This window comes from Nicotiana sylvestris, chromosome 6, assembly GCF_000393655.2.
Source record: "Nicotiana sylvestris chromosome 6, ASM39365v2, whole genome shotgun sequence".
Lineage (NCBI taxonomy): Eukaryota > Viridiplantae > Streptophyta > Magnoliopsida > Solanales > Solanaceae > Nicotiana > Nicotiana sylvestris.
The window spans coordinates 186254001-186271559 of record NC_091062.1 but is presented as its reverse complement, the minus strand read 5'-3'; the positions used below and the strand labels follow the sequence as shown (position 1 = coordinate 186271559).

Sequence of the window (17559 nt, the reverse complement as noted above, 5' to 3'; positions counted from 1 at the left end):
GAGGTCAGGAGCATCAAGTTGCTCGTTTTCACTACACAAAAAGAACAAAATGATAAGCTACCCAACTAGATAAATATTTTACATATAGCTATATCACTTTACTTACAAGTCGTACTGTCTTGACGTTTCATGATGGATATTTTTTTGTTGGTGATGACTCCCGAATGGACCACCGTGGTCCAATACGCCAGAACTACGCATATTCCAACTAGGGCGGGGTCATAACTTGTAAAATTCATATTCGGACGGTACCCCCTATGAAAAATATGAGTGTTAATACAAATCCAATTAAAACATAAAATAAACATCGCTAAAGCGTAGAAAAATTGAAGTTTACCTGTTGTCTTGTGGATTATATAAAGTCGAAAAATTATTTTGTGGCTGCTCATTCGCCGGTGGTGACAAGTTTAAATCAAGGCAAGCTCTTTCATCAGCAATCTGTCCGGCAAAACTGCTCCAGAATAACCATCCGATGACTGGGGGTTATCCCTACTATGCACACCCTCATTATTGGGAACGTTTTCAACCTTGACGTACATTTCCAACAATTTTATTACAATAAACTCCCTGTATTCATCCGGAATCCGCAAAAAATCTCTAAGAGTTTTATCATCTTCGATGTTAAACTCAGAAGAATAAGCAAACCCCTGCGGAGTCACTGAATACGGAAATCTACCGGTTACTTTAAGGTTAAATGAACGTTTCCTCCCACTCATTTTTTACGTAACAATGATACCAATTTATTGTACTCCATTGTAAGCGGCAATTTAACATGACACTGTGGAGGTGAGCTATACCTCACAGAGTTATTCTCCAACACAACCTCACCTTCCCTCCCCCCCCCCTCCCCAATATAATGAAACCCTTATTTTTGGCTCTTCAAACATTATAAAAAAATGATTGATAAGAAGAAGAGAGAAGTATGAACGGAAGTTTGAAGGAAAGTTTTGAATGGATTTTCATAAAATTCAAACGCCTTTAAATAAGGCAAGTCCGAGCTTGCAGTGCAGAATTTTTTTATGTAAAACGCAGTATAATACCACGTTTTATGTATTTGAATTATTGTTATGTCAGTTATCCGCAGAACACTTATTGGTGGGCCCAAAAATTAGTGTAAAACTTAGTATAATAATACGTTTCAGTGTAAAACGTAGTATTATAATACGTTTTACACTAAAAAATAAATATTCTCTGCAGTCCTGCAGAACTGTTATTATGGTGGGCCCAAATTTTATAGGGAAACGCAGTATAATACTGCGTTTTCCTTAAACGCATTATTATAATGCATTTTCCTATAAATAAAACTATTTTTTTAATAAAACGCAGTATAATACTGCGTTTAACTTTAACGGCTAACTTTTCGTTAAAGTAAAACGCAATATTATACTACATTTTAGTTAAAAATGTAACTTTTTTTTAAACTGTATAATCGTATTTTGTGCCAAAAAAGCATTATTGGGACGTTTTTTCTTTCCCTTATCAAGCAAATCACACTTAATTGCCCAATAGCCATTGATGCTATCTTGATAATTGAATATCTTATCATAGTCTATTCTCTAGTACTAGTTGTAGCCTAAACAGGCTAGTCGTCTTATTAAGTTTGAATTTTATTTACTGAACACTTGCACAACTCTAATTTTAAAAAAAAAATGTATATATCGGTGTAGGATTAGATATTAAGCTTTAGAAGAAAAAAGATGACATGTGACACATTGGCTATATACCCTTGGCGTTAGTTTGAAACATGTTATTTCTAGTGGAATGTCACTAAAAGTAAAATAAGAAAGATGAACTTAAAAAAAATCGGAGTATAAAAAGGTGCCAGTCACTTTTGAGTAGACTAAAGAGGAAAGAATATCATATAGAGTTGAAATGGAAGGTAATACAACAAAAATAATAATTACTATATCTTATTCCCAAAACTCATTGAAATCCAAGTATATATGAATTCTAACAATCCATTTTGCTTTGTTTGGACCCATTTCGTTCCAACATTTATTGCTTAAAAACTGATTGCGCATGATTGTTTAGATGAGCTCGTGAGATGCAAGGAGACAATCTTGAAGGGAGAGGGATAAAGTGAAAGCACATTAATAGCACAATGAAGACCAGAAACCAGCCAGGCCTACCGCTAAGCTCCACAACCAATTTTTGTGCTATAAAAAGGAGATAAAGACAACAACTAAAATATAAAGTCTGAAAACCACGATTCATTAAAGACCTACTACGTATGTATAAACAAGAGATCAGGACGTACACAACTCTCGACCCAAATTCAATTGCAATAACGGAGAAGTGGGTTTAAAGTAGCACATATATATACAGGCATTCAGAAGTGGAGTTTCTTCTCTGTAACTTTTTTACTGGGTGGTTCCTGGGAAGAGTATTTCACCTTAAACAAACACTGCAACAAATACCAAATCACAGAAAGGACCGACGAACAGCACACAAAAGTAATCTCTCATTCCCCTGGTACAATTCACCTACATGCATGTGATGGCAACTGCTACCTAAACAGACGCATTTGCAGCAAGAGCAGCAAGGACTTTCCACTTCTGCGACTTGGAAAGGTTCCGCCACATTCATAACTCAATGCAGGAAGTCCCTCATTGGATCATCATGGAGGACCTTTTTCATCCTATAGGCTTCCATTTCTTCCGGTGTAACCTAGAAAGACAAATGTGGTAAGAGAACAAAAAAGTAAAGATACAGAAGAGAGTTGAAAGCTAAAAATTGAAGATTTAGATGTACCTCGTCATTGTACTTCACATTATATTTCCTTTTCCTTTCATCCCTCTCTTCTCTTCTCTTTTCATCCTCCTGCTCAGAAAAGAAGTCCAAAATTTTAGACCATATTAGAGCATCCAGATTTAGTGAGTTAGAGCCAACTGACAATCCATATTACAGCAGACGGATCCAGTCAGGCTATTGTATCTGCCCAACCCCTATCCGTCTGACTCAGAAAGAGCTCCTCCTCTGTCTCCAGGTGAGGGTCTCTCCCCCCTTCTGATATCATTCTTTGCGCACATGAACTATTGACCCGCCCCCAAACACAGCAAATTACATTTTGTTTCCAAAAATAAAAGAGGAAAATGAATGAATTGACAGTGCAAGAGTGGCATCGAGGGTATCAAGAACAGGTTAAAGGGGATACCTTTTTAAGTGCTTCAGCCAGCTTTTGCTCGTCCAAAACCAAATCGTCAGGTACTTCAGTACCCCAAGTAGCGAGCCTCCTCTCCTCAACCGGCGCATGTGTGTCTAGATTGATCACATATTGATGACCAGATAATAAAGATTAAAACTAAAACAGATAGCTACACTATGCAGAAGTATCCATACAAAGTAACAGGCTAAAAAAGATCCCACTTGCAAACATGGGGTTCATGCCACATTAGGAAAATATACTTGCCTACAGATTCGAATCTTAGAAAAGCTAAGACTTGGAAATCAGACAGTTCACGGACAACTGTGTCGTCACACCCACAATTCCCTCTCAGTAGCTTGTAAATATATCACATACTGAATAAAGAAGATGGTCAAAGGAAAGAAAAATAACTCCTTTGACTTATGTCAAGGTCTACTGTTACACTGACCCAAGAAAAACACAAGGTTTAAAGTCTAGAGGAAGTATAACCAAGTTATTAACCAAAGTTCAAAGAGAAAAAAAAAAGGCGAAATGTCAGCAATCTAGAGGAAGTACGAAATACAACTGCTATGTAATTAAAGTCTCAACATCTAATCCCGAGCATACATTTCAAACACATATAATACAACAACGACGACTCAGTCCCAAACAAGTGAGGGTCAACTATGTGGATCTCATTAACAATGTTTCCCAGTTAATTAATCTCAACCTAACATCATAAAAGATAAAATAAAAAGGGCAGCTCACACAAGGCATCACGCGGGGTCCCAGGAAGGGCCACACCCCAAGGGGGTGATGTAGACAGGCTACCCTAATACAATCATAAAAATAATAAGTACCAGAAGTTCTCTATATTTCCTACTAGCATAAGAATCTCTAATAGTGCTAAAAGACTCCCAGAAAGCATAAGACCTAAAGTAAAACATATTAACATGTTCAAAAGATATTCCCAACTAATTGGTGTAGCATATATAAATCTTTTTCTTCCATTGTGTCCTTTCGTTCGCGAAGTCTGCATTAATTACAACAGATTGTAGGTCTTTCGAGACAACTTTCTTCCATTGAATAAAACACATACAAAAAGGAAGAGCAAAAAGAAAAAGTCTTAAGACATACACTGACCTTATCTTGAATATATTTCACTCACATTAGTATCAAAAAGCTTTTTTATTTTCTTCAGTATAAAACAAAGCCACTACCTCCTCTATCCCATTATAGGTTCAGTTGTTTTTTTGCATGAAAATCAAGGAGATTAAACAGTTGGCTGACTATATATATACTTATATAGTAGCATCGAGCAAACAAAAAATAATAATAGCACTGTCAGAAGAGAAAAACTAATTGGTTTAATCAAAGGACAAATTCCTTCAACAATTTACTTAATTTTCAGTTGTTTAATGATAAAATTCTCAGAATCTTGACCCAAAGAAATCCCAGAACTTATCAATAGTGTATCAATCAAAAAATACGCAGATATCACTAATACATCGGATTTCCAAATCCAACTCAAACTATAGAAAAACCAATGGTATTTCAAAAATAAAGAGAGCGGGAGAAAACATGGCCAGTTTCTTGCTAAATTCCCCCACCCCAAACCCCCTCCACTGCGGACAGCACAAAACTAGAGCCTTGAGTACCATGTTAATACTGCTGTATATTACCAGTATGACAACAAGAATGTGCTCTAAGAAGAGAGTTGAAGATATCATGTAATATTTCGGGTGATATAAATAATTAAATACAAATTAAAAGCAAACTACAAAGAATTGTGAAAGTTTGGTTATTAGGAAAATGGAATATCATACTGATTAAAGCATGCCTACTAATTTTTTGACAAGAGGAAGCAACAACTTGAAGTTCAATAGAAAACACTAACCTTCAGCCGACTCTTTGCGAGCAATATTGGCCTTCATAAGATCAGCAGAAGCTTCAGCTGCTTCAATTCCGGCAGCACCTGTGCAATAGCTGTTTCTGATCGTTTGTTTGCAGCACCTGTAACCCCACTGGTGGTCCTTCCACCATGAACCCCAAACTGTGGTGTGGTTATTAATGTAAACATCCTCTTCATATTTGCTCCTAGGGAGAGACATCTCCTACAGCAAGCAACTCATAAATTCAGCCAAGCTACTCAAAAATTAGGCCAAAACAAACAAATGAATCTAGCAAACATTTTTATAGACATTATCCACTCTTAAATGATATTTCTAGTGATATTTCTGATTCTACCCTATTTCCTCAGAAGATGGAGTAAATGCTTCTTTGCATCCTGCTGACTAGTCTGAAAACTTCAGTGGTGTGGACATTCCTCAAAAGAGAGTAGGATTTGGAGACAGTATCTGAGAATTGCCTCAGTTGCCGCTGCCCTGATGATGTTAATTTAAATGAGGATAGATCTCTAAAGTATTGAATCGGACATTAGAAAGGCAGATGATCGTTCTTTGAGGTATCTGTGTACATTCATTTTTAGATGAGTAATTTTTCAAAGAGTTCAATAAGTAACATTTCTGGAGGATCTTAATATAACAGGTTGTTTCAGTTTGGATGAACTTGGGTAGGATAAGAATGGAAATAGCTGCATTCTTCAAAAAAGATGTTAAAACGCCTCTGATTGAGATGAACAAGGCCGTACGATCAAGACTGGATTGCTAGATACGATGTAAGGTGAGGATGATTGCTTAGATTATTTGGTTCGCGATATTTGAAGTAGGAAATAATGATAACGTTATTGTATTGCTGGAACTGAAAGGTGAAGGGAACTTAAACCCTTCAGAGATTGGATACTGATGCGGTTCCCAGAAGCCCCGAAAGCAAGAGGATAATGAAAATTAAACAGTTTGTTGAATCCTATTTCACTTGCAGATGTAAATTAACAATGGAAGGAAGGAGAATGAACCCAAATAAATGCAATCCAACCAGCCCACAAGCTGTTCATTACAGCTTTGCCAGTAATGAGCTGTGAAGTACAGCTTAAAGAAACACCGCAGAACATTCTGCTTCTATCTTTGTCAGGTGACTGACAAAGAGAAACGTTATTTAATTATTTGACTCTCTTCCTCTCTTATTCTAGCTGCAGTACATGAGCCCATAAATATTGTAAAATATAAACTACGACAGTTATCCATGTAACTTTGGAGTCGAAATCAAATTTTTAGAGTAGATAGGAAAACATAACTTAAAAGAATTGCCATGCTCAAATGTTAACCTTTAGCTGGTATGATCAGAAAATACCATAAAAGCCCATCATAGTTGAAAAGGTTGTAAAAGCATCTGATCATTCTATCTCAATATCTTGAAGTAACTATATTCCTGATCTTTCTTTTCAAAAACTATATCCCAATACTATTTCCTTAAGAGGGCGAGATGGTATAAATAATTGTGCATGGCTTGTCTCATATGGCAAACATAAATGTACACATTCAAGCATTGGGCATGACTCATGCATCAAGCATCTACTTAGCTAGTCTACATATGGAAGAAGGTTAAGATGAATATAAATATTTAATATATACCATTATGGTATGTAATTCATCCCCACCAACAACAACAACAATAACATACCCAGTATATTCCCACATGTAGGGTCTATGAAGGGTTAGTGTGTACGCAGACCTTACCCTACCTGGCCCAAGTGACTCATGCACTAATATGCAGCTTTTGATAAAAGAATTACCTGGCCCTTCACAATCCTACCAGCACAATCATATTCAACTTCTCTCTCACTCTGACCCAACAGTAGTTCTCTTGGGAGTATTTCTTCACTAGCAGCATTACCATACTTCTCCATGATATCCTCCTTTGTTTGTGACTTCAGTTTCTCCTTGTTAACCTTGTAATTTTTGTAAAGCAGTTCTGCTTGGGATGGAGCTGCTTGCATATGCACATCATGACCCTTATCAAAAGCTTCCCATGCGTGAATATTCAGCTGTTTGAACTCCAATGCTTGACCACTAACTCTATTTTGGTTATCTCCCTATAAGAGGAAACAAAAAAGGATGACTGAGTAAAAACAACATAAACCATGAAAATCAGTACTATTTGGTGGACCAGAAGTGCACTTACAGCATAAAATTTTTCATTTGGATCCATATCAGGAAGAGGATCTTCACGCATGGACCGGGTCTTGGGATCATAATGTGCAGAATTGACATCAAGATTAAGAAGATATTTTGCTGTATCTTCCCGGATACGTAGATTCCTGGACAATGCAGATGCATCAGTAGCTTGATAAAGTAACACTCGGGCCTATATGTGTACTATGTGCTTTCTACATAGTACAAGTCAGCCATTCAGTTAACCCCTCGTGGCTACCCCGCCCCACCAAAAAAAACCATGGACCCCAAAAGTAAATGGGCAGGAAGGTATCAAAGATGAAAAGATATTAAGAAAGACAGACCTAACAGTCCCTGTGCTTCCACCACCAGTGGTTCGTACACGCTTCTCAACTTTTGCAAAATCCATCTGCTTGCTTTCATCAACCTTGGCTTCATCTACCTTCAAAGCATCTTCAAAATCTTCATCTTCGCTATCGCCTCTTTCTTCATCCTCTTTGTTATTTTTCTCCTCCAACTTTTTTAGCTGTTGATCTTTCAGATATTTCTTTCTTGCTTCATCCCTTGCTTCATATCGTTCAATGATATGGGCATAGGAAGCAGCATCATAACCATTCCAACGGTCCCTTTTACCATCATAATCCAGCTCAAACTGTTCTACCTTCTCATCAGGAGCAATATTCTTTCCCGTCCATTTTGCTCCTAATTTGCGGGGCCTATCCATGCATGACTTAGCATCATGGGTCATTGCTCCACAGCTGTGCCAAGCACATTATATTCAGGGAATCATGTAAAAAATAGCATATTGAGCAATACTATTTCGGCGTTGATGAACAATCACAAAAGATTACTAAAGATTGGTCATTTCCGGAATCCAAATTTTTTTTGTCTTTTCTATTTATAGAATTGGAAACAGAAGCTTTCCCAAGTAAAAAGAATAGACCAAGAACTGAAGTAAGTTTAGCTAGCCATATAATACCAAACAATACAACAACCACCCAGTAAATATAATACCAAACAATAAGATTCAAATTTCCATATCAGAGGAATCCCTTTTGATTGAAGTTCTTTTTGAACATATAGGTAAGAGATATGATTTCTACATCAATGAAGGACAGCAGAAAGAATGCAATTCCATTTGGTACATCTGGAACGTCCAAGAAGAAAGGGAATGGTTTACTTACTTTTCGCATGCACCCTTTCTGTACTTTTCTGCCTGATATATTTTCGCACCTCTATCATACCATGATTTCGTGTAATTGGGGTCGGATTTCCATTTCCTTTGATGTTTCAAACTCTTCAAGTGGCACAACAAGTGAATGTCAAAAACGTGCCTAGACAATCAAGAAATGCTACACTGACTAAAGCTATAAACAATGAGAAAACACATACCGGTCTCTCTGCATTGAGATACCAAGGAGCTGAAGACATATACTGAGGAATGTGAGGATTGATTTCTTTTCCATCCTCATCCACTTCTGCCGGTGCAAGACCAGCCTTTCGCGCCTCTTCCAATTCCAACTGTTTCCTATGGTCCTCTCTAGACTTGAAAGCCACTGCATTTTTTACAAAACCATAATTGCATCAGATAAATGTAAGATTTTGATAAGGAAGCAACCACCCTTTTATGAAAACAACTTTAGGCAGCATGAACTTGATCCATTAAAGTATTAAAGTGCCAAACTTTAAGTGGGGTTTTGTTTCTGAAAAGTTTCTTTTGAAGTTCTAGAAAAACATGTGTTAATTTGCTTGTAGGACATCTTTTTCGAAAACTTTATTTCTCATTGAAAAACTCTTCTTCCACTAACAAACACTCGCAAATCTTCAAAAAAAGCTGTTGAACACATTTTTTGTTTGAATAAACTTTTTCTCCAAAATATAGTGTCAAAAACTTTTCCCAAAAATTCTCAAAACAGCTCCTTAACATCAATTGCAACTGAAGCCATGATAAATCTATTATTCCAACTAAATACAAATTAATTTGGATGTTAGCACAGCAACAACAACTACAGAAATAACTATGCCTCAAACAGGGGCGGAGCTAGCCTTGAAAATACATGTTCGGCCGAACCACTAACTATGATTCAAACTTTGTATTTGTCTTAAGAAATCCATCTAATAAGTACAAATTATCAATTTCGGACCCAATAACTTAATAGGGCTTTGAATCCCGAACCTATAAGCTTCAAATCATGGCTATGCCTCTGGCCTCAATCCCAAACATATACATCCACTATATCTTCATTCTTTTTTTTCGTTCTCCAAAAATCCACCATATCCATTCAACTCTTTTTAGACCCCCATTATTCCAATACTAATTAAATTTTAAGATAAATTAGGAAATTAAAACCTACAAAAACTTAAAACAGCAAAAGTTAGCTACCCCTAAATACCAAACATATAAGATCGCTATATCTTTGTTTTATTCTTTCTCCATAAATATCATTATATCCATTCAGCTTTATTCGGACCCGCATCATTCCAATACAATTAATTTTAAGACAATTATGACCTAAAAATTGTACTTACAAGCATATATTAGCACATCCCAACACAGAAAATATGCGTACCTGAAGCAGTAGCCATGATTAGTTCTGTAGATGCAAATTCCTATGAGAAATCAGAGAGGATCGAACACCCAAACCCTAGAAAGATTCAAGCAATGCGCTAATTGTTTTGATTGGCTTTCCGGTTTTCGGTTTTTATCCCTTTTTCGGTAGAAAGGCTCGGGTTTGTTTTATTGGATCCAAAAATTATTGACGAAATTAGTTAAATATTTGAAGCCCAATTAGTTAAAAATTTGAAGCCCAGAACCACTTTTGTTAGGCCTGTATTTGGGCTTTAAAGTGGCTTAGACGTATTCCAAAGGAAAACAGATGTCCAGCCCAGAAAACCATGAGAGCCCAAAGTGCATCCCTGTGCATCCAAGTTTTTATTTGGGCAAAATACAAAATTAACTGGTCGGCCGAAATTAATTGCATTTACTAACCAAAAAGTATATATAATATGTATATTTTTTGTATATAATACACATATATACCAAAAAATTATACATTTTATCGGCCATATATTTGGAATTAACTAAAATATACATTTCTCTTTTTATTTTGGGAAAGAGCATAAATACCCCCAAATTCGAGTCTGACTTTTCAATAATATATCCAATCTTTCCTTTACACCTCTTGGACTTTTTAAAATGGAATCGTTACACCCATGGGTTGATAACGTGTATATCACCGTTTTTCAGTAAATGTGGATATCCTGTCTCATTGTGATAATGTGTTCACTTCAAAATAGTTTAGGGGTGATAGGTGTTAGTATCTGTATTCAAAAATATAACTTCAGCAAAATGAAACAAAAACAAAAACCAAAGAAAGAAATAGAATGAAATGAATAATGTTTCGAGCCCAAAATTGTGTTTCCTTAAGGAATTTAATCCCCTCAATATTGTTCAAGATTGTTGGATTAATTCCTCTCATAATAGAACGGAACAACTATTCTTTAATACCGGCAATGAAAATTACATAACTTCGTCGAACTTAACAAACGGCAGTTAACCACACTAATGCTTACGTTTTTGCTTTTAAAAAATAAATGCAGAAATATAGAAGAGAGAAGGGAGAGTATGCAAATCTTGGTGCTAAAAAATGAGGCAAAACCTCTTAATTTTGTCACGCCCCAAACCTGGGGAGGCGTGGCTGGCATCCGGTGCCGCACTGGCTCGAGCGAATCACTTTGTAACTCATTTGTTTTTCTTCTGTACCTATCATGGGTCAACATGGCCACAACTCATAATGTATAACTATAAGTAGGCCACAACTCGTAATGTATAATTATAGGTGGGCCATAACTCGTAATGCATAACTATAAGTGGGAAAAATAATGTATCAATGAACCATCTTTCTTAAAACATGAATACATTTGGGCAGTCAAGGCCTCTAACATACTGTACAAAATGAACATTTGTCTACAAAGCCTCTAAGATTATTTGACATCAAATGGGATAAGGTACCGGCCTACCCATAAGTCTCTAGCAAAAATCTGACACGATGACTCATAGACTCGACTGCACTCCGAATGAGGAGGAGTCTTTCCGATCATTCGCTGAATGCTAACCTCGTCTACTATGAGGGCTCATCAAACTGATTATCTATACCGGCATACATGAATGTAGCGTCCCCAATAAAAGAATGTCAGTACGAATAATGTACCGAGTATGTAAGGCGGAACTGAATCATAACAATAGGTCAACATTAATTAAAGAGATATAAGAATCGACTTGAATCTATGTATATGCATACTCATTATACTTATATGTATATAATGCTTCTCTTTGAGACTATTATCCATATCGTATGATGCATGACTACCCAACTGATCAGTGATAACTGCCCGACCGGCCGTAGCTTGGTGGTAAATGCATGACTGCCCAACCGATGATAAATAATGATACATAAATGCTCAATCGGTGGTAACTGCCCGACCGACCGTAGCATGGTGGTAAATGAAGATGCATATCTGCCCAACCGGCCGTAGCACGGTGGTAAATGAATATGCATGATTGCCTAACCGGTGGTAAATAATGATACATAATTGCCCGACCGGTCGTAGCACGGTGGTAAATGCATGAGGATGCATGTATCACTATATTAAAAATATTAACATCTCTGTCATATACCTCAATAGGGACTTAGGGACATATTTAGACATCGCTTTACAGTAATCAATAACATAGACATCCTTAACTACTGAGAGTAGAATCACTTACGGAATAACATTACGTTTACGTATCGTTACTTGTATTATGCCAAATGAAAAAAGGAGATTAGCCTTAACATACATGAGCCGATTCTCTTAACAGTTCCTCTAACACCCATCTTTTGTGATAAAACATGCAACGACGGATCGAAGTAGGGAAAAATTCGTATGATATTCTTGAGAAAGATTACACCGTACTCCTTTAAAATTGCAAAATCTCACATTGCTAAGATACTAAGAAATCACGTTTGAATTTTTGTTTCAAGAAATCACCTTACTACCATATGAATCCTTGTATGACTTGGCTGAAGCCTTTTTTCCCCGTATTATAGAGATATCAAATCTCCTCAAGTGATTAGGGGGATTTTTAAACCTTGGTAGGTGTGGTCCCCACATAATAGATGACTAAGCCACATAAATCCTCCAAATGTGCCACCTATTTGATAAACTTAAGAGTCACTTTGATTAGCAGGGCTTTTTCAATGCGAATTTGACACGACATAGGAGAAGCCGCCCTTTATTATTATTATTAATTATCCACTAATCTCTTAATTAACTAGTTAATCTCTTATTAATTAGTAATTAATTAATTACCCACATAATTAAGAATTATCCTAAATTACTTAAAATATTACTCACTTTAACATACTTTACACACCTTAATATCATGGTCATGTAGTATTTGTACAACACTAATCCATGAATACGGAATATTATAGCTTGAATCGTATTTTATCTCGAAATATCAAACTTCGACCAACCTCATTTTCTTCAACTCGTTTACCCCCTCATCTTCACGACTTTACTTATCACTTGTTATAAGTATCATAAGCACTTATAACCTCAAAAATAGTCTTGTTATTGAACTTATATCAGTTATCTTGTGACAAATCCAACGTAGAAAAATACGGGATGTAACAAATTTATAGCCAAACAGTCTAGGTTGAATAGGTGCGAAGGTACCTGTTCATATGAGGTACCATTTCGGCAGAAGTCTTGTCGCAATTTTTAAACTCAAAACGACCGTTAGGAACCGCGAATTTTTTAAATTAAAATTCCGCGAAATAATATTAGAAAAGAAATTGTATAATGGAAAATGGGAAATAAATTTAGTCCAAAAAATTATCAATCAATCCAACGCTGAGCCGAGTGACGACGACGACGGCGCGAGGCACCATTTCTTCTTAACTCTTTAAGAGCTAGAAGATGTGTTTCTCTATATAAGTACAAAAAAATTTTTTTCCTTCTTCCGATGAGAGACAAAGTACATTAGTAAAAGAAATTATTTTAAACTTTTTGTTTTCTTCCTAATCTTTTCCCTTCATTTCCCATTCACGCCTCTTATCTTATGAGATTAAAAAACCAACAATAGGATCCCGCAAAAGTGGAGCGTGCAACTAAAAATTCGTCTCATGTCCGAGGGATACTTAATTTTCCTTTTTACTTTTCCTAGACAAAGTGAGAACCACTTCTTCGTGTTCTTTCTTTTCTAGTTGCTTATATGAAAATAGGAAAATTTCAATTTGGGAACATCGATTTGAATTTGTAATATTAGAGATTGTGCCTATTGAACTGTTTTTTCCCAGTCTAGGAGTGGCAAACAAGCGGGTAGGGTCGGATATAGTTCAGGATGAAAACGGGTAATGAAAAAATGGATAAATTATTTGATCCGACCCATTTTTAATACGGATAAAAAACGGGTTAACTGGCGGATTACCTATATTATCCATGACTTCTTGCATATGATTACTTTTGGGAGAATTCTTAGTCTCCCTAACTTGAGGAACCCCCAATTTGAGGCTTTACAAAATGTAAAAGTTAGACCCATCGATTATCCATTGGTTATCCATTTTCTAAATGGATAATATGGTTCTTATCCATATTTGATCAGTTTTTAAAAAGTTCATTATCCAACCCATTTTTAGTGGGTGATATGGGTGATTAACTACTTACTTTGAACCATTTTACCACCAGGTGTCCCATCTTTGCTATCTTTAATCAAGCTGTAGTTACATACTGTCAAATAATTCTTGACAATACTACTACTGATTAGAGACAACCTTTGACATATATAGTCTATTCTTACTGTTAAGTTGGCCTTTGCAATATTGCCAAGTAAGCATATATAAGAAAAAGGATCTAGTTCAAAGCATATTCATTTCACAAGTATGGTCTTTTGGTTCCATGAATTATAATATGCTTTTAACTTTAATTTGTGATGAGGAAGTGTAAGAGGATCTTAAACCAAATTCATTTCACAAAGTCACAAATTCATCCTCTGAGCACTTCTAAACCTCTTTGTTAAGTTGCATTTACTAATTAAAAATCTTACTTCCTACTTCAAGAGGATGACGAGTCACAAGGTCATGAAAATGAAGTTCTCAAAATGACATAAAACAATTTTATTTAACTATAATGTACAATCAGACATCTCTATAACAATATTCATATATAACAACACTTCACTATAAAAGGCAAGTTTTCTTCCAGAACCAATTTTCATGTTATGTTATAATATAGTATGTTCTCTATAACAACACTTCACTATAACATCAAAAAATATTCGAAACAAACGACGTTGTTATAGAGAAGTTTGACTGTATTCGGTATTCGTAGGGCTCAAATTCAATATCTCATGCGGTATTCGTAGGGCTCAAATTCAATATCTCATGGTTAAGAATGGGAGAATTGCATCTATCGCACTATATTTTTTAAGGATGAACTGGAAAAAAAATTCTTGAATAAATCAAAGTAATTGAATTTGGACACTTCTGCTCTTGATTCATCATGCTTTAAAACACGATTTAGTAGAAAAAATAAAAAAAACAAGAGAGATAATAAGCTCCATTGAAAATAAAACTGTCTTGTAGCCAAAATACAAACTTAAAAATCTAAGTGCATCAGTGTTGTGACTATCTCCCACATGGGCAGCTAAAATTAATACTGGGGTCCACTGGGAAACAAACCTTTTTATTGTTTTAGTAATGCATTAATTAATTGTTTTTCTTTTTGCATCTAATTAATTAGTCTGGCATAGTGGGCCCCACTTGAGTTTGAAAGTTAAGCCGTCGGAAGGGTACACATGCACGTGATTCATGCACTTCTTCTTTTTCTTCTATTTTCTGTTTCTGTTTCTTTGTCGCGTTTCAGATAGAATCATCGTATTACTGTTTAAAATTTATATTTTATATTTTATATTAATACAATATCTTGATTCAACCAAAATTGATATTCCTGCAATTTCATTTTATGATACTTTTTAAAAAAATTATTTTATTGTTAATGAAATGATATATATATATATATATATATATAATAATTTATTTTAGTTCATAAATTTCAAAAAAAAACTTTGTTAATGTCAAATTAACAACTATCATTTGAATTGTGATAGGGAGGGAATGGCTTATCATATGTAAACAAAATTACACTATAATTATCAGGGGCGGAGACACAATGTTGTCGGTCGAACCTAATAGTTTTTGTTCAAACTCTGTATTTATATTAAGAAATTCAATAAATATGTACAAATTATTAATTGAGAACCCGATAACTTAAAATAATTTTAATCCTGAACCCATAAGGTTTAGCTTAAAATAATTATTACAGAGAAGTAACGTAGGATAAATGCTTATTATTTCAACAATCTTTAACTTGAAATCTCATGTTTTGAGCCTTGTGAAGGTCCTTAGTGGGCCTACACGAGGGGGACTCTGAAACGTTGAGTGATTATAAAAAGAAATTTTTATATTTCTATGTCATATAGTAAACTATATTACCCAACATACTTAACTTTTAATATAATTACCTTTTATATACCTAATTACCATTTTAAGATTTTAATGGTATTAATTAGTCTCCTAATTTTACTCAACCGTATATTCTCACTCCCCCAAATTTCTCTCTCCAAATCCCACCACCTCACTCACGTATCAAACCACACCCCGCAATTCTCTTCAATCACCCACGATTTTCTCTTCTAAAACCAACAAAAATCTGTAACCCCTCCACCGTTGACAACCATTAAAAAACTTTGAGGCTTTGAATTCGAATTTGGGTTTTCAAAAGATATTTGTTTGTTTGGATTGAATGTTGTTGCAAAGAATTGAGAATTCTCTCTACGTCTCTCTCTATCTCTGAATCCCAAATTTCAATAATATAAAGTAAAGGAAAAGAGAGTAGAAATTCCACCATTGACATCCATTAAAAAGCTTTGAAACTTTGAATTCGAGTTTGAGTTTTCAAAAATCATTATTTGTTTGGATTAGGTATTGTTGAAAATAATTGGGAATATGGTTTGGAGTTTACATCTCAATTTTGAGAGGTTTTGGTGAAGATTAGACTTGATTTTGGCTGAATTTCAGATTGAAACTAGAAGAAGAAGAAGAAGAAGAAGAAGAAGAAGAAGAAGAAGAAGAAGAAGAAGAAGAAGAAGAAGAAGAAGAAGAAGAAGACATGACATACATTATATTGCAGAAATTGTAGAAAAATTATAGAAAAATTGTAGATTGTTTTTTTTTATTCATTTAACTATTGTATAAAAGTTGAACAACATTGTATAAAAATTATATTTAAGTGGTATTATATTGTAGTTGTATATAACTAAGTAGAAATAATGCACGCAAATTGTAGATAAGTTGTATAATATATAATTAATTGTATGAAATTTGTTTTTACTATGTATAAATCAGATACAGAATATACAAAAGACATATTGTATAAATTTTGTATAAAATTTGTATTTAAGTTGTATGTTATTGTAGTTGTATTTAATTGGGTGGAAATAATGTGTAAAAGTTGTAGAAAATTGTAGATAAGTTGTATAATATATAATTAGTTATATGAAATTTGTTTTTACTATATATAATTAGTTGTATGAAATTTGCTTGTCTTGGTATACTTGTCCTACTTCAATAAAACTTGGTGTACTATTATTATTATACTTTTCATATTCCTCTATAGAGAGATGTTGACATATCAAGTAACTTTAGTGTTCCAGACGAACCTGCATGAAAATTAAATAAAGATAAATTCTGTTATGAACAGTTTGTAAAAAATTTGTAGATAATTTGTAGATAAATTCTGTTAAATACAAATTTATACAATGTTGTTCAACTTTCATACAATGGTTAAATGAATAAAAGAAAAATAAATAAACAACAGTCTACAATTTTTCTATAATTTCTGCAATATAATGTATGTCATGTCTTCTTCTTTTTCTTCTTCTTCTTCGAGTTTCAATATGAAATTCAGCCAAAACCAAGTCTAATCTTCACCAAAACTCCTCAAAATTGAGATATAAACTCCAAACCGTATTGCCAATTATTTCCAACAACACCCAATCCAAACAAATAATGATTTTTGAAAACTCAAATTCAAATTCAAAGCTTCAAAGCTTTTTAATAGCTGTCGATGGTGGAATTGCTGCTCTCTTTTCCTTTGCTTTGTATTTGATTTCTATAATTTTTTCGGATGTATCGATCATTAATTGATGTGCTATTGTAGAAATCAATAGACTATAACTCGCATCCTCATCGACTACAATGCCATCGACCTGAAATTCTCTAAATCTCCCATAGCTATCCCAATTCCCATTCAGTTATAGCA

General features: G+C 34.7%; 1 protein-coding gene across 1 annotated transcript; it reads right to left on the bottom strand.

Moving 5' to 3' along the window:
• Positions 1 to 2183: 2183 nt before the first annotated feature.
• Positions 2184 to 9941, bottom strand: LOC104221183 (pre-mRNA-splicing factor SLU7-like). The gene is made up of 10 exons (XM_009772184.2): positions 9765 to 9941; positions 8587 to 8750; positions 8379 to 8491; positions 7539 to 7952; positions 7205 to 7340; positions 6816 to 7115; positions 5022 to 5238; positions 3155 to 3258; positions 2752 to 2820; positions 2184 to 2667 (listed from the first exon to the last, which is right to left on the bottom strand). Exons 1-10 carry the CDS (start codon positions 9778 to 9780, stop codon positions 2590 to 2592), a joined length of 1611 nt encoding a protein of 536 aa, XP_009770486.1. The 5' UTR covers positions 9781 to 9941; the 3' UTR covers positions 2184 to 2589.
• Positions 9942 to 17559: the final 7618 nt, after the last annotated feature.

What these genes read in the sequence shown, in the direction of transcription:
- LOC104221183 (XM_009772184.2), bottom strand. An exon ending in GGAAGCACAGGGACTGTTAG is followed by an intron (nt 7,341 to 7,538) that starts GTCTGTCTTTCT and finishes TGCATTGTCCAG; the next exon opens with GAATCTACGTATCCGGGAAG. An exon ending in CAAATGAAAAATTTTATGCT is followed by an intron (nt 7,116 to 7,204) that starts GTAAGTGCACTT and finishes TTCCTCTTATAG; the next exon opens with GGAGATAACCAAAATAGAGT.